The sequence below is a fragment of the Gopherus evgoodei genome, chromosome 11 (genome assembly GCF_007399415.2).
Source record: "Gopherus evgoodei ecotype Sinaloan lineage chromosome 11, rGopEvg1_v1.p, whole genome shotgun sequence".
Taxonomy (NCBI): domain Eukaryota; kingdom Metazoa; phylum Chordata; order Testudines; family Testudinidae; genus Gopherus; species Gopherus evgoodei.
The window spans coordinates 29,390,025-29,415,765 of record NC_044332.1 but is presented as its reverse complement, the minus strand read 5'-3'; the positions used below and the strand labels follow the sequence as shown (position 1 = coordinate 29,415,765).

Below are 25,741 nucleotides of genomic sequence, written 5' to 3'. Positions count from 1 at the left end.
CACAGACTTCCTCCGTAATCTTGGGCGTATCTATTAGGTTGAAGTTTTCAAAAGTGGCCTCTAAAAAAGATGGCAGGCAACTTTACATAGCTACAAGTGTCTAAAGCTGAGCACTCCAAAACAGTGCAATGTCCAAAATTAGAGTTAATTTTTGATAACCTCTATGTTTTTAATGAAAAAAATGACATTACTGTCTCTTTTCTTTAATCACACAGGCATGAACCAACTAAGCCATTCAGTACAGCTAAGGGAGTCATCATGAGGACTAAGTATATTTTCCATTAAATTGATTTAACCAAATGTCAGTGTCCGCCTAGAGCAAGACTCATTAGAATATTATGCCTTAGGCCCATCATTTCAGGGGTTGTTGCATACACAGACATATCAGAAGATGTGGCCAATGTGCTTTACACTAGTCAAAAGTGATTTACCAAAGCTCAGTTATATTTATACACATGAGTGCAGAAACATTTTTAGCTTTTGAAGCAGGGGCCAACTGAATCCAATCCAAGGATGCCCTGTGTATAAAACACACAATATATTAGGTGTCAACAGAACTCATAATTATTAGCAATTTGCTTTGCCAGAGAGGTGACAAATGTCCGTAGAGAACTACCAACTGTGCCCTTAAACAAACAATTACAATAAACCAATGTTATCGGCAAATGTTGGACCACCAGAATTCTGAAGTTTACATTACATAGTGAGCTGTGTTCCATTGTGTAAACAAATGACTCAGAAAATAATAAATCTTCCATACTTCAGGAAAGATTTTCAGGCTTCAAGCAAAGAAAAATAAAAAAGAACTGAAAGCAAGATAGAGTTAAGACAACTTTAAAGCAAACAAAACTCTGCAAAATTTACTCCAATATCTATTCCGTGTGACAGAACTCTGAGCTGGCACTACTAACAAACAATTGTTGGAAACTCGCTTCAGCAAAAGTGTACCCTTAGGCTAAATCAGTCCAAACCTTATGATTCCATGTTAAATAAATAACTGAAGATCAGGAAATGAGCCTATTCATTAACCTTCAGTGATTTTATTTTATTGTTTTGGTGAGGGAATCACAAGGATGCCACAAATCCATGTTCTTCTTCGCTGCTGATGATACAAAGAAGAGGATGGACTGCAGAAAAGATTTTATAGAAGAGTCCAAAATGACCTATATTTATACTGGAATATATTTTAATAATCCTAACTGCCTTGGCAGTGTTTCATAACTCTCTTTAAACAACAAAGTCTAGAATAATTCCCTTTGTGTGCAGTCAAGTATTATCTTAAAGCGTTGAAAGAATGATTTACCATGAGATAAGGCTAGAAAATTCTGGAATTTAACTGTTTTTCAGCAAATTCATATAATATACTCTGCACAGCTAGCAAGACTGGATAACACACCTGTAAGCAGGGCAGCCCTGCCTGGCACACCCACATGCAGTAGGTCACAGCACAAGGAGAAGATGTAGGGTGGTCTTAATGATTATGTGCACTTGGGGTGATGAATGGAATTTATGTTGGGACTTTAACTGTATTATGAACTATTTTGAACAATGTTAAGAAAATCCATGTTGATGGACTAGAAGACAAGCTTGTATGGAGTTAGTGGGGCTTCTGAAAAGGGAAACTGAGACAGGCACCAGCGCCTGCAACCATGCACTGACTCTCTGGCAGTCTCCCCTGTCCTTGTACCAGAACAGCCACCTCAGCCCCTCCAACTGGAATGAAAACATGCTCTCCCCAGCAGAACCCCTACAGCCTCTCTCCTGGGAATATCCTTGCCAGGGGAGCATCCCTTATTTTCCCTCCTCTCAATCGAGCTCTCCAGCCCTGGAGAGGTTAGTGAACACACTTACCCACTGATCCCCTGCCTTCAGCCCTCTACAGCCTTTGTTTCAACTCTCCAGCTTAGAGTCTGCAGGCAACTCCCTCTACAGCTCCTTCTGCTTCACCCTTCTCCAGCCCTGGCTCTCTGGCTTGGGGAAGTCAGCCAACAAACTCCTCTTGCTGCTCTCTGCCTTCAGCCTTCTCCCAGGAACTATCTTTTGCTTCCTTCTAGGAGTCCACCACTCCCCTGGTCTCTGACAGCTCTCACCTGCCCTTCCTGACTGAACCAGTCTGCTCTGACTCACCAGCACACCTCTCCATCAGGGCTCTTTCTCACTGGGCCTCTCTCTCTCACTGGGTCCCTTCTAACACACTGGGTCTCTTCCTGTCCTTTTATAGCCCTCAGGTTCTGTCTGTCCCCGCCCCCATTCCTCCACTCCATGCCCCAGGAGCACAAGTCCTGGCACAGGAGTGCTGGCTCTACTTCATTCACAGGGGCCAACCATCCTATGACAACACCTTATGTCATGCTTATTATACCTTAGTTAGTACAATTTATCTTTCACCTTACAGGCACACCATATCTTTAGCTAAAATCAACAGACCTATCAGAGTGTGATTTTTCACACGTCTAGGCATTTTATAGAGAAGCAACCAAGCTTGGAAGAGTTTAGTAGCCTGAGCCATAATCTGCTATCTGTACTCACATCAACTAGCATCAGGCTCTCCAAGTAGTCTTAGTGAGATAAATGAGACTTCTCATACAGTAAGGTGCAAACACAAGTAACGGTGGCAGAACATAGCCCTCTACATCAAACTGTATTTGGAGGCTGAGTTGCAACATTGTGTAATGGTATTTCTGTCATAAATTCATCATATTGTGATTCCTGCTCTAGAAGGTGGGCAGGCAGGAGAATGCTTTTCGCCTTAGAAAAGGCTTTTTCTTTCAAGGCCCGATGCAAAGCCCACTGAAGACAATGGCTTTGAATAAGCTCTCAGTGCTCTAATAGTGGGCCTAGAGAACCAAGGGTATGGTATGGTCTGAGGGTATGTCTACACAGCACAGTTAGCCTAGGCTCTGACTCAGGTTTGAGTCCAAGCTCAGCTTCCATCCCACACAAATCAGTCTGATTCGGATCAGTAAGTACTCAGAACCCAGGGTCCTGCTGGGAGATGGGTCAGAGCCAAAGCCCACTGTGACGCAGGTCTACACCCTGTAATTTTACAGAGTGGACACAGGTCAAGCCACAGACCCAAGTCAGAAGGTCTGTGTAGTGCAGTATAGATGCATTAGCATGGCTGTAAGACCCAAGTCCAACAACTGTGGATACTCAAGCAGGGGCCTGAAAACTCCAAGTCCAAAAGCCCAGGCCCCACAGACCAAGGTTTACAATTCAGTGTAGACATACCTGAAGAGACCAGTATCTTTCCTAGTGCAGCCAGCATTCTCCTGCGATCTGCACTCCAGGGATGGGCTCACGAAACACATGTTCTTCTGGGCTGCACTTTAGCTGATGATGATGAACATTTCAAATATCTCATTGCAGTTTCATTGCCGGTAAGCCTAGCTGTAGATAGAACCAAATCTGAACCTCAGCTTTCCCTACGTAGGCATTTCTAGTATTTGCCAACTAGTTCATCTTCAGTGCTCAGTACACATCTGTTCTTTAGTACTCTGCAAACCTTCATTCACTTTTGATTCATGGGTGTTCATATCCCTTGAATTTTTCTTTGAGTTTCAGATTTGAACAAACTACAAAACACTAAGTGAAACTCCACTACAGTTACTCAGTACTGGGTCCTGCTTAATTCAAAATCACATGAACTTGAACTGAGTTTTTGATTTCTAACAAAACACACATCCAGGATAGTGTTGCCTTGTTTGGGGTTTCATTATGAAAAATGTGCACAGTTCTAATATTGAAAAATAATATATATTTAACATTCTACTTATATGCTATAGTAGTTGGAAATAATATCTACTTATACTTACATTCTATTATTTCAACATGGTTAGTAGAAACATCACAGCACAATCAGAACTACCTAGCCCACTGTAACTAAATTAACTCATTGCTATGCCTTTTTTCCTAACCAAATATTTTTCCACAAGAATAACTTCCTGAATGTTCAGTGTTATATTGGAAAAAATAAAAAAACACAACAAGAAAAAACACACTAAGTATTCATTCAGTAAGGTAGTTAAGCACATGTTTAACTTTAAGCAGGTGTATTCCCACTGAAGTCAATGGAGCTATTCATGTGCTTAAAATTCAGCTCTTACGTACTTTGCTGAACTGGGGCCTAAATCATCAAGTATTTACTTTCTCAGTGCATCACATTCAAGCATGTATCACACAAAGTATATACGTCTCAGACAGTGTCTGTAAAACAGACAAAATTCCATGCTGCAGCTGTTTCCTAGGAAACCAACACTAGCCTCAAAGAAACAGACTGAACACAGTGGAACAAAACCATAAAGAAATAACTGCTGCTTATCCCCACTTTTTAACTACTTCAAAGTTTTAAAAATAGTAGAAACATACTAATGAAAAATTTCATGGTATGAACAATTTACAATCGGCGACAATGGGATACTCGTGACCCTTCCTCGCTTGCTTACCCACAGGGTTTAAAAACCTCCATGAAAATGTTTTACATTACAGTTTTCAATGGGGGCAAATATGAGAAGTCTGAGGAGATTTAGAGTCAGACATTACTAGTTCCGGTCTCCCGTGTTTAAGAAGGATGAATTCAAACTGGAACAGGTTCAGAGAAAGGCTACTAGGATGATCCAAGGAATGGAAAACCTGTCATATGAAAGGAGACTCAAAGAATTTGGTTTGTTCAGCCTAACCAAAAGAAGGCTGAGGGGAGATCTGATTGCTCTCTATAAATATATCAGAGGAATAAATACCAGGGAGAGAGAGGAATTATTTAAGCTCAGTACCAATGTGGACACAAGAACAAATGGATATAAACTGGCTATCAGGAAGTTTAGACTTGAAATTACATGAAGGTTTCTAACCATCAGAGAAGAGAAGTTCTGGAACAGCCTTCCAAGGGGAGCAGTGAGGGCAAAAGACATATCTGGCTTCAAGACTAAGCTTGATAAATTTATGGAGGAGATGGTATAATGAGGTAGCCTAATTTTGGCAATTAATTCGTCTTTGACTACTAGCGGCAAATATGCCCAATGGCTTGTGATGGGATGTTAGATGGGATGGGATCTGAGTTATTACAGAGAATTCTTTCCTGAGTGTCTGGCTGGTGAGTCTTGCCCACATGCTCAGGGTTTAGCTGATTGCCATACTTGGGGTCAGGAAGGAATTTTCCTCCAGGGCAGATTGGCAGAAGCCCTGGGGGGTTTTCACCTTCCTCTGCAGCATGGGGCACGGGTCACTTGCTGGAAGGTTCTCTGCACCTTGAAGTCTTTAAATCATGATTTGAGGACTTCAATGACTCAGACACAGGTTTGATACAGGAGTGTGTGGGTGAGATTTTGTGACCTGCATTCGGCAGGAGGTCAGACTAGATGATCATAATGGTCCCTTCTGACCTTAAAGTCTATGATTCTATGATTCTAGTTGAAAAAAATCTACAGGATTTGATGCAATGTGGAATGCATATGAAGACGCAAAAGTTCTAGACTTTCAAACCACTCTGCATTCTGAATTCAAGCCCAACAAATAGAGATCCTTATGGATTTCAAAGGAAACCTCTAAGTGATCAAAGAGATGGCTCTATGGTGTAAGCATATGTTTCTCCCACAGGAGCTAGGCCCCAGGTTCAAATCTTAGTTGTGCTGTCCAAGCAAGCGAGATCTCTTAACTATAAGAAACAATCATGCATTGCCAGCTAAATCAATTGGATAATTTAGTAAGATTTTTCTTCAAGTTCTACAATTCAATATGATCCTAATTTTTACTGTATACACATAGTTTAGGCATTCATGACCTCTTTGTTTCACTTATGAACTAGAAATAATGAAAGTACACCGGCCATTCATTATCTATTGCACATATATAACTTCTGTGGTTTCTGCATGTATTTGAGTTCTGATTCTTTACTAGAATATACTGTTCTCTGTCACACTGACTCCATTTTAAAACTTCTCTTTTGATAAGGAAATGTTATGCAAGTTCAATTTCAAGATTGTAAAGGACCTCAGTGCAGCAGGCAGTTAATGTGGTGAGCCTGAAGCTCCAAATTATACATTGCGTGGGATTTTTACCCCCATTTACTAATTCTGAAGACATTTTTTTGTTTATTTGGCAAATCACAGAAAATGTCATGCATTTTTTTTTTTAGATTTGTAATTTACTATCCATTATGGAATAAAGGTATTTATAGTTGGATTATTTGTATACTGTCGCTGATGGCTTGGTCTGCATCTTTAAAAACAACTGGTTGGTTTTTCCATTACTCCAAAGTTAAAAAACAAACCAGCAAGCTCACAAAATTCCAAGGCCCTCATATTTCTACTCAATCAATAGAGCTTACTACTGTGATCTTCCTCCTGACTCCTTACTGCAGATAGGCTGTGCAGGTACTTAGTCAAGTACTTTAAGCATAAAATCTGGTTCATTTTTTATCTTTGAAAAAGCCATTAATAAATTACGAAATTACTAAAGCTCACATCTGATTTCTCCCCTTGTTCCTTTCTTTGCCACTTTATGTTTCTGCTCTAATTCTCACCCTCAGCACTTAAAAATCTACTTCCACTTTTCATACTGTACATTTTAGAATACAATGATGAACACAAGAATTCTGCAAATTACAAACAAACAAACTGAGGACCCTGTCCAGCATGGAAGTTAATCTTGCATTTAAATGCTGTGCTGGATCATGGCTTAATGCCTCAATCTACCTCCTCACAGAAATCAAGTGGAGACTGTTTCACTGAGATTTGGACTAGGTCTTAAATGCCAAGTAGATCTTTCTGCTGGCTATAAGAATTGAGTTCAGATAATCAAACAGATCATTAAATTCGAGAGTAAGACATAAGGTGATGTATGCTGCAACATTCTTGGCAGTCTACAGATATTACAAACAATCTCAAGTTCTGTTTAACTGAGTGTACAGACATTTAGATGCTGGTAAGTGTTTGTTCTGATGTAGCTCCTCTTGGGAGCTGCGCCTATCAACAGTAAAAGTTGGTTTACTATGGTAACCTCAGACTGAATTATTTCTGAGGTTCAACTGCTGCCTGCAGGATATACCCACTCCAACAAACAAAAGTATTACATTATTATTGTTACCTCTTAATATGTATATTACTATATCACCCAAAGACTTCAATCAGAATCATGGATACACTGAGTTAGGCAATTCACACAAAGATACTATCCCTTACCCCAAGGGCATAAAACCAAACAGTATCAAAACATCACATATGATACTTACAACATACAAATTTAGCTCAATTTTTTTAAACCACCACACCCACCTTTTCAGTTGAAAGCATGAAAAAGTTGTAACAAGAAAATTACACTGATCATCACAGTAGTGATTTGAATGTTTTTACAGTGTGATGCTGTAAGTTATGAAATACAGTTTTAACATTCAGTGTTATCAGAGTACCCATATTAATTTGTTGTCTCATCTTTCTCCCACATGTCTCCATGTTCCATGTTCTGCGTGCTACGCCTGTCCTAATGCTTGATGTCTCTTACATCAGTGCTTCACTTCCTTTCTTCCTTTTTTTGCCAACACGTTTCAATATTCTGTGACTTTTGCCAAAACAAGCATTTAAACATCTGGAAATCATCCTCCAGCATTTTCAACAGTGAGATGCATTTGTCTTAAAAAGTAGTTCCCAGGCAGACCCCATTAAGACACTGTATTACCTTTAAAAAAAATCTTTCCAAATATTCCCTGGCTATAGAATATTGTAATCCATGGAGAATTCAGGGGCTTTTTCCTTCAAATTAAAACCAAACTTCACTGCACTGGTCTAAATTGTAACATCCCGCAGAAATATCTCTTATTTCCTCTGAAGAATTTAATGTTGATGACCTGGAAGCCCAAACCAAAGGGCACTGATGATGTTAGGAAATTGTAAACTGATGAATATGGGAGATGATGTTCCTTTACATCTTTTAACATTGCATGATACATCTTCTTAATATGCGCAACATGAAGTTAAAAGCACAACACTATCACTTTATTTCTATTTCTTTAAAATAAAACATTTTAGCAGGTAAAATATTTGTATGGGACTTCAATGGCAAAAATGTGAGACTGTTCTGTACTTATTGCCATAATAAAATACATCATAGTACTATGACTGTAATACTGGGAATAGAAAAGCCTCAGCCACAATGTCTCCAGAAGTGGCTTTCATTGTGCAGCCACTCCCCACACTCCAACTAATGCAGGTAGTGGTTTAAAGAGGATTTAATCCAATATACTGCAGCCAACAAATCAGAAAACATACGTCTCATGAGATGTGAGGCATATTCATTATGCTTTAATTTAATTACGTGAGACACTCAGCAGAAATGTTATTTTAAAGTTTCACATTCCTAAAGGGACACTGTCAAGGCTAGTAGGCCCGAAGTAAGACTTAATATATCAGTTTGGTTTGGCTGTTCCTCCATTCGACCTGCCTGCTCCGTGGCTGTAAGTGCTGTAGGAAAAGACTGAACTTTACACAACTCCTACCCTTGGGATGCCATGGCTTGTTTATAAGAGGGTCAGCTAGTTGAGAAGCATCAACTTAAATTTCAGCCTTCCTTTAGAAGGCTGATACATTTTTTAGTGTGGGAAAGACAATGTAAAAGTTGGAGTTTTTATTAATTATTATTTCAGGGGGTTGGTTTACCCACTTTCATGGAAATCAATAGGACAGGAAAAACCAATACTCAATGCCCATGGCTTTTTTTAAACAATGGAAAATACAAACCATTGTGGGTCCTAAGTGCCACAGAGGAGTCATATTTGGGCATACCCTCCCAATCACACACTGATTGATCCACTGAGAATCCTTGGGAAACATGGGCCCCATCTCATATCCCATGAATCAATAAGAAGTTCTTGACTATTAGGCTCTGATGCACCCCAGAACAGCTATTCCAAAACACAAAGAAATCTAAGCAAGAAACGCAAGTAGGTGGTCAATCAAAACATGTAATAAACATGAACCAGTTAAGTCAGCAACAGTCGGAACAAAACATAACAGCCCAAATGGCAAGTATGTAGCAGCAGGCCCTGAGTAACTGCACACACCCGATACTACGTAGATACACACAAAGGAATAGGAATTGGAACATTGCGTTCAGGGATGACGAACCAGGAAACAAACAGGAACAGGTACAGGAAGCAAAAGCAGGAAGGCTACACATACACACCAGTCCTTACATTACCCTTCTATGCTTAGTCATGGCTCCTCTTCCCAGATGGAAGTACAAATCTGCACTGGTACTCAGTTTGGTGAATGTGTGCATGTGTAGGGATAGAATGGATTGGAAGATAATGCTGCAAAATCCATGGCTGGCTAGGATAGTATACATCAATTTCTCTCCATTTCCAGCAGGCCATGTCCCCAACATTTCCACATACTATGTGGGCAGAAGGGCTTCTGGTGACTCAAGGACAGATGAAAGACTGAGCTCCTTTATCCTATTATTTTCTGTCCAATTTGAGCATGTTAACCATGTTTGTCTCCACTCTGTGCCATGCAGCAGAGAGCAGGATAGGAACCATAGTTTTACTCTCTTTTGCTTCCGTATTGCAATGCCAACTCAGATCTAATTTTCTGTCCATTAGCATGCGCAAGCATCTTTCAGCATTTCTCTAACATGCTAACATGTGTTTCGGGTTATTCTTCCCCAGCTGGATTATAACAGCTCGCATTTTTCTAAATTGAGTCTGATCTTATTATTTTCTGCCCATATTTTGATCATTTACAACAACTCCCTCTTTAGTATAATCTGTGAATTGCATTAACATGCTGTTTCTCTCTTCTTCTAGGTCATTACTGAAGGCTCTCTACAAAATTGGACCTAAGAGAGATCCCTGTGATGTTACACACACTAGACACCTCCCCCAACTAAGTACATGATTGTTAATCTTTAATCCAGTTGTTTAGCCACTTCTCAACCCATGAACAGTGTTCAGATCCAAGCCAACAGTTTTGAGTCTCAAATTGCACGAGACTTTGTCAAATGTTTCATTAAATATTATTACTACATCTACCATATTCCCATCGGACACTGGTGTTGTAAATCTGGGGGGAAGAAGGGACAAAAGTCTGCAGTGTCTTTCCCCTTTAAAATGACTTCACTATAATTTATTATCCCACAACACAGTGGTTCTCAAACTAGGGCTGCTGCTTGTCCAAGGAAAGCCCCTGGTGGGCCAGACCAGTTTGTTTACCTGCCCCGTCCTCAGATGCAGCCATTCGCAGCTCCCACTGGCCGCTCCTTCCTGCAGCCCCCATTGGCCTGGAGTGGCAGATGCGGCAAGTAAACAAACCGACCTGGCCCACCAGGGGCTTTCCCTGAACAAGCGGCAGCCCTAGTTTGAGAACCACTGCCATAACACACAAACACTATTACACTCTGTGAGTGAAGGTAAGGGTTAGAATCTCTTTCAGCTGCAATGCGGTTTATGAGTCTAGCTCTAGGGGTATGTCCACACTGCAATAAAATACCTGCAGCTAGCCTGTGTCAGCTGACTCAGCCTCATGGGGCTCTGGCTGCTGGACCAAAAAATTGCAGGGTAGACATTCAGGCTCAGGCGAGCCCAGGCTTTGGTACCCTCCTCCCTCATGTACCATCAGTTTCTTGGAAAGATCTACAATCATTTCCAAAAACTTGAGTCTCAGATCTCCCAGGTGAACACATGGTAAAAGTTTATAAAAATATAATAAATTATCCTTGTATGTAAAAATTAAGCCTAAAGTTTGGAAGCCTAAAGGCTGAGCCTAGAAAAGCTTCAGCTAGTACAGAAGCCACTCTTCTAAGCAACATTAGCCACTATGACCGTATCTCCTCAGTGCATTGTGCCTCTGCACTGGCTCCCTATTGAACACAGTACTCAATAAAAGGTTTCCATTTGAATATTCAAAGATCAGCATGGGATTGGCCCTAGGTATCCAAGAGATCACCTCTCCTTCCACAAGCATGGCCTCTTACAAGTACAGTAACCCCTCACTTAAAGTCGTCCCAGTGAACGTTGTTTTGTTGTTACATTGCTGATCAATTAGAGAACATGCTTATTTAAAGTTGTCCAATGCTCCCTTGGTCATTTGGCAGCCGCCTGCTTTGTCCATTGCTTGCAGGAAGACCAGCCCATTGCAGCTAGCTGGTGAGGGCTTGGAACCAGGGTGGACCGCCAGCCCCCCATCAGCTCCCTGCTCCCCTAAGTTCCCTGTGCGGCAGTTGCCCAGCAGGCTATCAGTTGCCGGCAGTTCAGCTGTCTCCCCCCACTGCCATGTGCTGCTCCTGCCCTCTGCCTTGGAGCTGCTCCAGGGAGCCTCCTGCTTGCTGTGCGGGGGGGGGGGGGTTGATGGGAGGAGAGAGGCGGACTAATGTCAGGGTGTCCCCCTCTCCCCTGCTCCTGCACCCCACTTATCTCATCTCCATGTGGGGGAGGGGGCAACGTGACAGGACTCAGGACAGAGGGAGCTTCCTAGGAGAAGCTGCTGTCTCAATTTGCTGATCTACTTAACCAGGCAGTGTACTTAGAATGGGGTCATCCTACTTAAAGGGGCAATACACATCTCTCACTCTCACATAGGGTGTGTGTCTCTGTCTCCGTCTGCCATGCTGTCTCCCCTCCCTCCATTTGTGCTGTCTTGCAGAGTGTGAGGCTACATTAACAACAATGGGTTAACCTTGCAGGGCTCAGCCAAAAACTAGTTCATCATTTAGCAGTAAGGCATTCCCTGGGAAATATCCCACCCTCTTCCACCCTCTGATTTCACCACTTCAACCAAACTTCACAATCATCATCGCTGTGTACGGTATTAAATTGTTTGTTTAAAACTTATACTGTGTGTATTTTGTCTGGTGAAGAAAATTTCCCTGGAACCTAACCCTCCCGCCACCCATTTACATTCATTCTTATGGGGAAATTGGATTCACTTAACATAGTTTCGCTTAAAGTCGCATTTTTCAGGAACATAATTACAACGTTAAGCGAGGAATTACAGTACATTTCACTGGCAATGAGCCAGTCAGTAGGCAGAGGCTCACAGGGTAAAGGGCTTCAGGAACATTCACATCCTCTGATAGGCTACTAGTGAGGCTGCCTGGTCAGTGTTGGACATTTCCTGGATGCGTATCTTTCCATTTGGGAGCCTAATCTTTTAGAAAGTAAGGTTAACTAGAAAGACATAGAAAGAACACATAATAAGTTGGTGAAAGGAGCACACACGGATTGGTTTTGATTTCACTTTAACAATTCATAGTTCAGTGTAAATTCCTTTCCTTAAAATAGCAATGAACATTAAAGACAGGATGTACTGTACCTGACAATCCTTAATTATATACCATAACTACAGGAGATAGTAATATTTCAGTTTCTTCTTTCAACAACACTTACTATGCCCCAGGATACTGTTAACCAAGTATCTAACATATGAACTGTAACATTTGACAATCTTAACATTCAAAGTAAGCAAAGGAAAGAACATCTTGAGATAGCTGTCTAGAAGAGACATAAATAATTGTCACAGGGTAGCAATCACAGCAGCAGCTAATCTCTATTTCAGCTTTCATTATATTTAAAAATTTGACAGAATGAAGTAGAGAAATTATTTGTGAAAAAATGAACTGGAGAAAAATTGTCTTAACTCAGATTGCCTAATAGATTTATGTCTATATTTCTACACTTTAGTTCATTTCCTGACCTACTTAGATATTTAATGCCTGGAGGCATTAAAACTCAGGGTGGAAAGTGAACTGACAAATCAACCAAGCGATCTCTTCCAGAATCTCTTGGAAAGATATTTAATCTGATTAACCATGGGCAGTCAGTTTGTATCTATTCAAAATATCTTCTGAAATTCACTGTGATACCACATGTACCCAGGAAAAGGGAAAAGAAGTTCCACTAAAAGGAAGGATCACTTGATGATTACCTGTTCTGTTCATTCCCTCTGAAACACCTGGCATTGGTCACTGTCGGAAGACAGAATAATAGGCTAGGTGGACTTTTGGTCTGTTCCAGTATGGCCATTCTTATGTTCTTAAGGAAAGTTTTATCTTATGTTTCACTTTTTCCCAGAAGCAAATATTTAGATCTTGGGTCTATTTTACCTGAACTAGACTCCTGGAAGAAAATTCTAATAGTCTGAATTATAAACAGGAGTATGAATTATAACCAACAGTACTATAGAAATAGTCCTTGTTGAATTGAAAGCCAAAACACTATGAGATTATCCAGAGAACACAGGCACAGCATGAAAACTAATTCTCACACCCACCTATGTTACTGTAATTCTAAAGAGTAGAAATCAAATCCTGTGAGGTTATTTACATTCCATTAAAGGAGACAGGAAGTGTTGTGGAAATATCTCTATATAAGATAGATAAACTCTGGTAGATGATTTTTTTACCTAAAATATTTTGCAGGTAGCTACAGAAAAACATAGAGTTATTATCCAGCAGATCTCCTGAAAGTATGGCCAGCATTTCTCCTCATCAGAGACCAAACCCAGTATTTGCATCCCCCAGTCTTCACCAGCCAATATAGAACCTTATAGCTGTGCATGAATATGGGTCTCCCACATAAGAGATCAACATACTATTTATTGCCATACCTCTGGCCCTCTGATAGTCTTAATCTTCATGCTTATATAACACATGACCTTTCAGCAGCATGAGTTGATGGGATGATGGAATGCTGAAGTCGTCTCTCACTATAAGAACACCAGCACAGCAGGCAACAGCAACTTTGTGTTTTAGTTAGAAAAGATCATGATAAGTAACAACTTGGATATTTGATCTTAATTGCTATAAGTGCTAATGGTTTATCAGCATCCAAACCTTCCTGTATTGTATTATTTTCAAACTAAAATCAGCCTATGAAACAAAAATTCCACATGCATAAATTCAATGAAAGGAAGGCTTGCCACGCAACTGAAAGCACATGTTAAAGACTTCAGTGAGGCTGAGGGGGTTATGTGGACAGGGGTGAATCTTACTCAAAATGAAACATAATACATTATATCCTGTTTTTACAAAGCAAGTGGGCATTATTGACCTCAACATGTGCACTCTATCAAGTCTCCACACTGCAAGTACAGTTCCATGCTAAATTATAATGGATGGGTAAATGACCCATACCAAATCATTTTCAGTGTAACACGGATACTGGTTTCTACCATGACATATAATTTTGTACAGGAGCAAACAAATAAAGAATGCAGTTCCCTAGCCGAGATATTCTGGAAGTAAAGAGCCACATTAGCATGTCCTGCATTTCTTCTTGACCTAAAGCTTACAGGCTTGTGAGTGCCAAAGCTGAAACCTATTGGCCCAGGACTAGCAAGTAAAACACATGCTCATATTTACATATTCTTCCCCATAGGCTTTTGAGAAGTTATCTATAATGTGCTCCTAACATTCCTTGCATTCCTGGTAAGTACAGTGACTGGAACAATTCAGTTTAGAACAAAGTACTGGGAAAGGACTAAATTGAAAAGAGCAGGCATTTCTTCTCTTCAAAAACAGAACAAGGAAGGTGTTTTCAAATATGAGTACTTTGAATACAAAAGTTGAGCTTAGATGTAATTAGAGGACCTGTAATACACATATGAAAGGATCTATTCTCCTTTCCATATGTCTGTGTAATTCCCAATGACATTAATAAGAGTTATGTTGGAAAGAAGAATAGTCTGAATCAATCCATATAAAACAATCCATATAATTAGTTTATTTGTTGAACAATCCATATGAAACAGAGTTCATTTTTACTATTTCATACTGTTAAATTAATGTTACCTTTTATTAACTTAAAACAGAAGAATATAGTCAAAGAATAATGCACAATAACAGAGTCAAAACAAAAATTGTCCAACAAAACAGTCAAACAATAGATCACAACATGGAACGCTCTCAGAACACCCAAGATCTGAAAAAGGACCAAGAAAATAAGTGTCCTTTCACCTATTAGAATTGAATATATAAATTATGCTCATCCTGACTACAGCTTATGCTGATGTTAAATTGAGTGTAGTTAAGCCTGAGTAGAGATAGAGATGAAGCTATTCCTTCATATCTGGACTTTTGAAAGATTCTGAAGTTCTTTTCCAGATTTCAGAACTGAGTTTTTGATTCGGGAACTTCACTGATGCTGAATTTTTAAACATTCAATGTGGACCGGATCAAACTCCCATCCTAGTCAATGGGCAATCATTCCACTGATTAAACTGGGAATGGCTTCAGACCCTAAATGGATTTCAGGTAAGTTTAGACACATCAGTGTGATGTCTCTCAGTCTACAGTAAGGGGATTTATCATGGCAGCATGTTCCTGAAGATCCATTAACAAATTACTGTGAAACCCAGTGTGGGGAGTTAGTTTTCCCAGTACTAGTAATTATTTTCCTTTCTATCACTTATGCTAAATTTTAAAAATTCACTTTGGACTCATTCAAATTTAAGATAGATCAGTACATCACAAGATAGTTTTAGATTAAAAGAATCTCAGTTTGCCAAATGTTACAAACAGAAGTGATCTGGGTCTTTTGAGTGGTTAATTAAATTTGGAACATCTCCAATTATATTAAATAGTGTAAATTTTGCATCTCTGGCAATTATACAATTGAACTTTTTCCATACAGCATTTACACAACTTATTGGATGTGTTCTCTTCAGTGAATTCTGAAAAGGTAACAAATATTTCCAATTATCTGAAATGCTAAAATCCTGAAATATATTTCACTGCAATCTATTTCAGGTAATATTTCAGGCAACCTAAAAAGAGATACTAAATTTACTAACGTATTTAGGGACTGATCCTGCAGCCCTTTCCCTCTACGATTAGTCCCACTGGGACCATACTATGGTGCCTCATCCAGTGCCTTCTGAAGTCAGTGGAAAGTCACCCATTAGCTTCAGTGGGCTTTGGAACATGTCATCAGATCATTAGTAATGGGTGCTAATAAAAAAACTCATTAAAATAGATGAGCTAAATGAGATGGACCGAAACGCCAGATCCAAAATCAGAAGAATCAGGAATAAAATGTTCACAAATCATGGAATTAATTTACCTTAGTGAATATACCATGGCAAACCAAAATAGACTTATAGCAGGAGTATTTATCAGAAAGTGTGCCTTCCACAAACAGGACTGTTACTCCATGTAGATATTGTGTCACTAACTTTAAACAGTGGCACCTTCTCATTATCAATGGTTGCTCAGCAGAAGACTTAATTCTGCAAGTTTCCTTTATCCTAACCAAGGATGCTCCAGTCTCCAAAAGCCTCGCATAATTTCCTGAAGTACGGAAAACAAGTGATTCAAATGTTATCTGGAAACTTTTTAACATAACATAACTTGACACACAATACTATAATAATCCTACCACTATCTTGGAGGCAAAGCATGACTGTGTATATCTGAAAAATGGTGTCACCTCAGAAGCACCTTTTATTGTTTAAAAGCATAGACTATGTAGCTACATATCCTCTTGAGAGACATTATCTGTCATGTAAGTGTAAATGGAGTATGTTCTAGTCATTTTATTTCAAGTTGAGACTGTAGTACCTGATTTCCTCAAAATCTGGAGAATGTATATTTCTGTATATGGACATTTCTGTTCATTCCCCTCTTGTTATATATAAAGTTAATGCATGTATCATTCCAACCTATGTTAAACATACAGTTAATAGCTACAACAATCAATGTTATATAATGTTTTGGAAGTGTAATTTAACATATCATTAGATTCTACCACTAAAATTAGTCAGCTTCCAATTATTATTTCCTGGGAAATCACCAGTAAATATGCCCAGTGACTGAAGTTTTAGTATTACTAAAATAAGTAAGATACAGAATTATGAGATTTCTTCTAAAGGATGTGAAATCATTAATTTCAGTGAAAAAGCAAAGGATAGCAAGATGGGACAAAAAGATGGGACAGCACCAACACTTACAATAGAAGTAAGAATACTGTATCAAATGGCATATCTATTCTAATTTTTTATGTATACAGCTCTGTGCTCTAATCTGCAGTGCCCAGGCTTCCTTCTTATGTAACGGCACGTATAAATTGTAATTATGGACACTCTAGGACAGAAGAAAACCCAAGCTAGGTCAGCCACTGGCATTTAAATGAGTTGCATTTTTCACATTGAAAAGATGCTATACTTTTGGACTTGCACAAGTAAAAACTATTTCCTATTGTTCTAATGGATACTTTAGACTTTTTAGGTAGCATGAGGTATTTTACTATGAGTTTAACAAAACTCAAGATTTGTATTATTTGATGGTGAGAAGTATGCAGTAGATTCCAATGTTTCTAACTACAAAGTGGTTTTGATGACACTTGAGATTTCATGTTATGAGACATCTGATATTTCTGAATGTTCTGAAGTTTCAGTCCCCAGTAAGCTTTTGTTACAAACTAAAATTCCAGGTTGGCTTGATTATTTTATTCATTTTTCTCTAAGGAAACTGTGTTTGCCTTATTTTTGCCATATATACTTTACTAAATTAAGAATGGATTATTCCTTTGTTTACAAAAGCAATTATTAAACTGGAAACACCACCTCTCTTCCGCAGTTCAAATGAAAATCCACTGAACCAGCACCTGATGACTTACATTTTCCAAATCAAATTTTCTCAGCAGTTTTTCTATTCTTAGGACCGAGTATACAAAAATGAGCAAGTTCTAAGCTGCAGAGTCACAAAGGCAGAAACTTAGCATAAAAGATCTAAACTCATGTACATATAAGGACTGATCACATGTCTGAAGCTGGAATTTGCTCTGTTTTTTATTCCTTGGAACACAGTTCAGTGCCTTTCTCTGTATACTGTGAGAAGTTACATAAAAGAACTGTCACATTATAATCATTCTTATCTTCCCTCGGAGTCATTAATCCTTCCCTGCCCCCTCCCTCTCACAAACCCACTATATCTTTTCTCTCACAGAATGCTGTGTGGTCTAGTTGTTTAAACAGAGAAGGGGGAAAATAGAGAGTGCCTAGGTTCTAATCCTGATCATAGGCAAATCATTTAACCTTCAATGGCTCAGTGAACCCAAATGGAAATCTGGATGGACCTGACTGAAAAAAGATGCTGCTTCTAAGATGGGCTTTCCTAAGTAAATATATAATAAAGTCACTGCTGTTTGGCAGAAGTTTTATTTTTTGTAAAGAAAAGAATGTAAGAGGGGAAAAGTAGGTTCCTGACAAGTTACCATAATGGCCCTTGCAATTGATGTTAATAAACAATATTAATGGACCTGATCCTGCAATCTTATACGAACAAAGATTGCAAAAGCCATCCTAGCTGTGCTAAAATTAAAATATATTAACACTTAAAGAGAATTAACATTCAACAATAAATGGTGCATGGGAGTGTGAGAGAGAAGGAAAGAGATGAGATGATTATGGCAATAATCCGTATTTATAAACACTGTGGTAAAAATTCTAGTACTATAAGGCAAAGCACATAATTATTTTTAAATTCAATTAAATTTTTTAAGGAGTAGATATGATCTTTTACAGGTATTCAGCAGATGTGCATCACTTGTGTGAACCACACTCTGTCTCTTCTAAGCAGATTTCATAACTTTGAACTAAACTGCCAGCTCCCATGGTGGGAGGAAATGTCCAAGAGGTTCCCCTTGGAGAGTTTTTTCTACATAGTTTCACAGATGGAGGAGCAGTACCGCCAGTCACACATGTTCAAAAATCATGAGTCAGATCCCAAAATATCATGAGATTTTAAAAATACATTTCCAATCTTTATTCAATTTCTGATTTTTCATAGATTCATAGTAGGGCTGGAAGGGATCTTGAGAGGTCATCAAGTCCAGCCCCATGCATTGAGGCAGGACCACATAAACCTGGACCATCCCTGACAGATGTTTGTCCACCCTGTTCCTAAACACCTCTAATTCCACAACCTCCTTGGAAGCCTATTCCAGAGCTTAAGTACCCTTATAGTTACAAAGATTTTCCTAACATCTAACCTAAATCTTCCTCGCTGCAGTTTACACCCATTACTTCTTTCCCTATCTTCAGCAGATATGGAGTACAATTGACCACCATCCTCTTTATAACTGCCTTTGACATATTGAAGACTGGTATCAAGCTTTCCCTCAGTCTTCTTTTCTTGAGACTAACTATGACCAGTTATTTTACCTTTCCTGATAGGTCAGATTTTCAAACCTTTTATCATTTTTGTTGCTCTCTTCTGGACTCTCTCCAATTTATCCACATCTTTCTTAAAGTGTGGCACCCAAAGCTGAACACTCCAGCTGAGACTTCACCAGTGCTGTGTACAGCAAGACAATCACCTCCCGTGTCTTCCATATGACACTTCTCTTAGTACACCCCAGATTGACATTAGCCTTTTTTGTAATTGCTTCACATTGTTGACTCATATTCAATTTGTGATCTACTGTAATTCCTAGATCCTTTTCATCAATACTACTGCCTAGCCAATTGTTCTCCATTTTGTATTTGTGTATCAATTTTTCCTTCCTATGTGCAGTACTTGGCACTTGTCTTTATTGAATTTCATCTTGTTGATTTCAGACCGATTCTCCAATTTCCCAAGTTATTTTGAATTCTAATTCTGTCCTCCAAAGTGCTTGCAGCCCCTCCCAGCTTGCTGTCATTCGCAAATGTAATAAGCATACTCTCCACTCCATTATCCAAGTTCTTAAAGAAAACATTGAATAGTAGTAGACCCAGGATTGATCCATGTGGGACCGCATTCGATATATCTGCCCAGTTTGCAGGGAGCCACTGATAACTATTCTTTGAGTACAGTCTTTCAACCAGTTTTTCACTCATCTTATAGTAATTTTATCTAAAGTATATCTCCGTAGTTTGCTTATGAGACAGTCATGTGGTAGTGTGTCAGAAGCCTTACTAAAATCAAGGTATACCATATCCACTGCTCCCCTCCATCTACTATGCCAGTAACCCTGTCAAAGAAGGAAATTAGACTGGTTTGGCATAATTTGTTCTTGACAAATCCATAGCCTTTAGGAGTCATATTTTGCAACTCTCTTTTGCCACCATAAGATCCAGAAATGTCTCTTTTTAAAAAAAAAATGGAAGCAGAGATTTTTATGTAATCAGATTACTCCAGGAGCTGAGGTTTTATGAAAAACACCAGATTAGGTCTGTGAGGCCAGTGAGGAGACAATGTGCATATCTTCCAGCCCGATATCCACCGCACACAGTGCTATTCATTCGTATCTCCACTCTGGCCAGACTCCATCTCTTTTCCCTCTGTGTAGATCCCAACCTTATTGAGAAGCCTCCATTGAGTCCTAGGGCAGGCGTGACAGTGTCACAAAGGGAAAAGACCTTCTCTGTGGGAGGATCTTGCTTGAGATTTTTTTTAAAGAGTTTTTAAGAGCTTGCTCACTCAGAAGAACAAGAAAAACCCAAATGGCCCAATCCTGCCAAAGCACCCTTCAGTGGGAGTGGGACTGACCTCACAATATGTGGGATGTTACAGGTGTAAGATATTGGAATGCGTGCAGGAGGCAAGGAAATTTTCCACATTTTGGAGTAAATTTAACCAAAAGCTGGTAAGAGAAGTAAACTGAACTACTCAGAGAACATAAGAACACACAGAAATCCAGGAAATTATTGCCACAGGTAAGCACTACCATATCCAGATGGAGTTTGGAGGAGACTATAAATCTTCCTGCACTGAGGCAATTCCCAGTATCTCAACTCAGATTCAGACAAGCAAGAGTGAAGACAGTGATTTCTAGTTTTCATGAAATGACTCTTGTGGTGTGTCACTATGGATGGTTTTTAAGGAGAGACTGGCAGAGAGCTGGTGCACAGGCAAGGAATGGTCTAGGACAGTGGTTTTCAAACTTTTTTTCTGGTGACCCAATTGAAGAAAATTGTTGATACTCACGACTCAACGGAGCTGGGGATGATGGGTTTGGTGTGTGGGAGCGACTCAGAGCAGGGGAAGAGGGTGAGGCTGAGGGCTGTGGGGTGGAGCTGCGAATGAGGGCTTCAGGGTGTGGGAGGGGGCTCTGCAGTGGGGCAGGGAGTTGGGGTGCAGGAGGAGGGTTCCCGGTCAGCATTGCAATGGGGGGTGCTAAGGCAGGCTTCCTGCCTGTCCTGGCACCACAGACTGCGCTGTGCCCCGGAGGCAGCCAGCAGCAGGTCTGGCTCCTAGGTGGAGGCATGCAAGCAGCCCCACGTGGCTCTTGCCTGCAGGCACGCCCCCCCCCAGCTCCCATTGGCCAGGAACCAGCCAATGGGAGTGCGAAGCTGGTGCTCGGGGCCGGGGCAGCATGCAGAGCCCTGTGGTACCCCCATCTAGGAGCTGGACCTACTGCTGGCTGCTTCCAGGGCACAGCATGGTGTCAGAACAGGTAGGGACTAGCCTGCCTTAGCCAGGTAGCACCGCCTATGGGACTTTTAACAGCCCGGTCTGCGGTGCTGACCAGAGCTGCTACGACCCAGTGCCTTACATTCTGCGACCCAGTACTGGGTCACGACCTGCAGTTTGAAAACCACTGGCCTAGGAGCATGCAGTGGTTCTGCCAACAGTTTCCCCTATTCTGAGCCCTAAGGCAGGAGGAAGAGGACCTTAACTAATGCCTACTCCCAGTGTTCACTAGTGGGCCAAGTACTGGAAGGCTATGTATGGCCCTCAAACCACAATTCCATCCACCACGTGGGCTCCATTTGACCTTCTTGCACTCCTAAACTAGCCTGGACCAGTACACAGAATTTAGACTGAAGACCAGCATCCTTCTCTCTACTGAGGCATTTATAGCACACTTATCTACATGGTATCAAACTGCACTTCCAAATGACACTTAAAGGAACACTCTGAAGGGGGGTAGTCCTATAATTAGGCCTACCATTATTTTACCATATGTTTGAAATTTTTGCTCTTTTTAACATGCATTTACCACGTCTTTTCCATACATAACTACTGCCAACCAAGTAATCTTGTCATGAGCAACCTTACCAAAACAAATCAATATGCACTGGCATTGGGAAAGAAAGATTCTGTAGGGAAATAGATTTCATTTTAAAGTGATTATAAGCATCACAGAGAATTGATAAATGATGTCTTTGTTTTTAAAGTCCTTTAGTGCACCTACTTAGTCATCCTTTGAAATCCATTCAGGAATTTTCTACCTGCTTTACTACTTTCAATCTAGCTGTCCTTCCATACGCACGGGCACCCCGGTCTCATGCTGAGCACCATATACATTCTGTTAGTTATATTAGCAACAGCTGTGTGTTTTTCTTCATTCCTCCCTGTTGGTAGAAGTTTTATTTATTTATTTAATATTTTTAATGTGGGAATGCTAAATCAATGCAGAGAGTTCTCAATTTTTTTCAAAAGCAGCAAGACTGGTAGTCATTCTAATCTAAGATTTCCAAAACACTCCCCCCTCCCCCCATTTCCCTAGATACATCTGTAATTTGGGAAGTATGGTACACACCTGCTATCATTTGTTCTTTAGCAATTCAAGGCAGTTTGGGGGGGAGGGAGAAGGGAAGAGGTGGAAGGGGAGCTGTACTGAATCACTTACAGTACATGACACCATGCACTGATCTCAGACCCTTGCAGTAACTTGCATGACACAAAATGAGCTGAGGACAAACTAAGCTGTGAATTTTCTTTGCATTTATGGGCCTAAATCAAGCTCTTAATCAGAATTTAATGCCATTTTTCATATACAACTAAACAAGTGCACCAGATTGAGATACAAACAAACTATAGAGATGAATTTCCTTCCCCACTTCAATACAAACATATTTTCTTTCCAAATAATGGAACAGTTCTTTTTTTACACTGAGCATGGCAGGAGGAGTTTCCTCATGTAATTATGCTAAACACAAGCCAGTGCATTCTTAAGCAGAAAGAGCAATAACTGAAAATGATGCAAGAGACAAGTTATCTTATGATACCACATTTCACAATCTGGCCTATCAAATGCACATTACTGTTTACTGAGAGTTCAGTATATATAAAGTGCATTTGAAAAAACGCTGTTACATCAAGGGCTTAACCCACAGTTCCCATAATAGCAATGAGCAAATAAATAGCATGTATTATGCCTGCAGAAATCTCATTTAAAATTTGACCCCTTTTTTTTTTAAGTTACAGGAAGGTCATAAATGAAATTAGGAGCTCCATGTTCTTCATTTAATAGCCTGATATTCTACATCTAGGTTCTTCCTTTCTAGTTACCATTATATCTGAAAAATGTACAAGATATGTCCCACTTTATGGCAACCATATGAAATATACTCCCAAGACTACACAAAGTGCTCCCTCTATAGGGCTTCTTATACAATGTACAGAATCATAAACTCATTTTCTCCCACAGGAGTGCAAACGTTTTCAAAATAATTTCACTGTTTTATTCATTAGGATTTGAATTTCCATCACTTATGCAGTACCCTGTATTGCAGATTATGGGAGAGGATTTAATAACAAAACATAACAAAACAGACAAATGGGAAACTGCATGATAGGATGCAGTAAAATCGTTGTCATTTGCATTGAATTTTAACCTATTAGTCATTTCTATGTCTTTTCCCATTAACCTCTGCAATGATTTATTATGTGAGAAACCTAGCCTAGGGCACTATACCTACTGGATTAAATATAACTAGTCTTTACACTTTTAAAAAAGACATAATACACCAATGCATCTGAATTTGGCAATATAGTAGAAAAGGCCATTACAAAGTTTCCTAATATCCATCACTTTCTTGCAGATACATGATATTAAATATAAAGGAACATAAAGCCTGCCATGCCACATAAGTACAGTACGAAGTTTGCTTCCTTCAAACATCCTGGGAAAAACTATCACTGTCCAGATAAGCAAGTCAAAAGGGTGGGGAAATCATGCAAGAAAAGCCTGGATTCCATCAAATCCTGTCCCTGGGAAGTAAACCAGAAGAAAGAAAGAAAGAAAGAAAGAAAGAAAGAAAGAAAGAAAGAAAGAAAGAAAGAAAGATGTACCCAAAACAAAGAATGTAATAAAGCAGATGCAGCTCAGTGCAAAAAGACTCCACCCTGCAAGGCTTCTGTGTTTACTTCTCTCAACTCGGCTCCGATTGTTCAGGCTGGTTTCCAACCCCAGAGACTGCATTTAGTCTCATCCCAAGCACTTTATTTTGTTGAAACTTTCCAGTCTCCCCAGCCCCACACGGAGTTAATGCCAAGCAACAGGGTTTATTCCTAAATGCTCCACAGAAATATTTTGCATTTAATTGTTCTCCTCCGATCTTCCACCGAAGGCAAGAGACTTGGGAACCCTGCAAAGCTCCAGCTTTAAAAAACTCAGTTGTCTTCCGATCAGATTCCCAAGGTGCAAACCTCTCAGCCCCCTTCTCTGCATTTAAACCAAAAAGTCTCACAATTACTGTATCCTACAGGCTTTCTAGTGCACTTATTATCCAAACTATGCAATAAACAGGCTGTACACAAAGAAAAAAGAAAACTCACCACCCACAAATTCTTCTTGAAATTCTTCTTGTGCTTTTATTGTTATAAATTGCCCTAATAAAGCAGCAAGAATTAAAAAAGTTCTTGTTTGCACCCAGATTGCCATCATGTCTAAATATTAGACATGTGTATCCTCCTGGGCAGCAAAAAGTGCAAAAATTTAAGCTTATTTTAGCACCATGAAGTCAGCTGTGGGATCTTTTCCTTTCAGCACTAGCTCCAGGACAAAGTCTGCAAGCCCCTTTTTTTCAGCACCAGCTCCGTCACAGTCTGCAAACACTTTTTTGAAGTGATGCAGCTTTAAATAGGAAGAATGCTGCCTCCACTTCTTTTCCTGCCCCTTTTCAGCTTGTTCAGGCTCATAGTCATCCAGTCCCTGCCAAGCAACAGTCTGATTGATGGTAAACAACCGAATCAGAACTAGCTTTACTTTCCCTTGAACTTTTCCTTTTACAAATATATTTTCAGGATCTTTTCCTGCTGCTGTACAGTAAAGATAATGTTTCAGAGCAATTTATTAAGAGACTCAAACGTATTTGAACAAAAGGCTGCTGAGAAGAGAGTGGTCTGCTCCTTACAGACATTCCTGGCTGCTGAAAGGGGCCAGGCATAGGAGACTATATACTCTGTCTTTAGCCACTGATAGGGGACTCTACCCCTTCCAAGTTGCTGGGAAGAGGCTCTCCCCTTCCCTTTTGAACACGGAGTGGAAGTTAAATGACCCGCCTCCCTCTGTGTTTGTTGCAACACCTACCACCATCCCAGCCCCCTGAGACACCACAAGAGCTACCAACCCCCACTAGTTACTGTAAGGGGGATTACCCTGCTTGGACTGCCATAAAGGGGCTTTCGCCTATCTGCGCCCAAGTTACTGGGGCTGTCTCTACCCTCTGTCTTACCTACTGGGAGCAAGATCCCTGAATATTGCAAACTTCTGGAAGAAGTTTTACTGCCCTGGCAGCAAGAATGGTGGTCTACCTACTTACCTTTCCCTGGTCAATGTGCTTCTACCGCCTGGCAACTAGAAGAGGATCTACCTAAATCTTCACTTCCTATTCAGCCACTGGGAGAGTGCTCTACTTAACATTCCAGATCCTGGGAGAGAACCCTCTGAATCCTCTATACCCAGCTAGTCATTGGAAGTAGACTCTACTCTTCTTTACCTCATCCTCCCAGCACAGCTCAGGGGCTGGGGAAGCTCAGCCCATGTCCCCCTGACTTCTGGGATGGGATCACCTGCTCCTGCTGGGTGGGAATGTTTAATCTCATC

General features: G+C 40.1%; 1 protein-coding gene across 4 annotated transcripts in view; it reads right to left on the bottom strand.

The window, feature by feature from the left end:
• Window positions 1-25,741, bottom strand: part of COL5A2 (collagen type V alpha 2 chain) — a 337,654-nt gene that overhangs the window by 160,222 nt on the left and 151,691 nt on the right. Inside the window, exon 1 of one of the 4 annotated variants that reach the window (XM_030579764.1) lies at window positions 24,472-24,811. The exons of the other annotated variants lie outside the window; for them this stretch is intronic. Within the exon in view, the coding sequence (XP_030435624.1) occupies window positions 24,472-24,580 (109 nt within the window). The 5' untranslated portion in view covers window positions 24,581-24,811. Of the gene's footprint in view, window positions 1-24,471; window positions 24,812-25,741 lie in introns of those variants that run through there. 4 annotated transcript variants of the gene reach the window in all.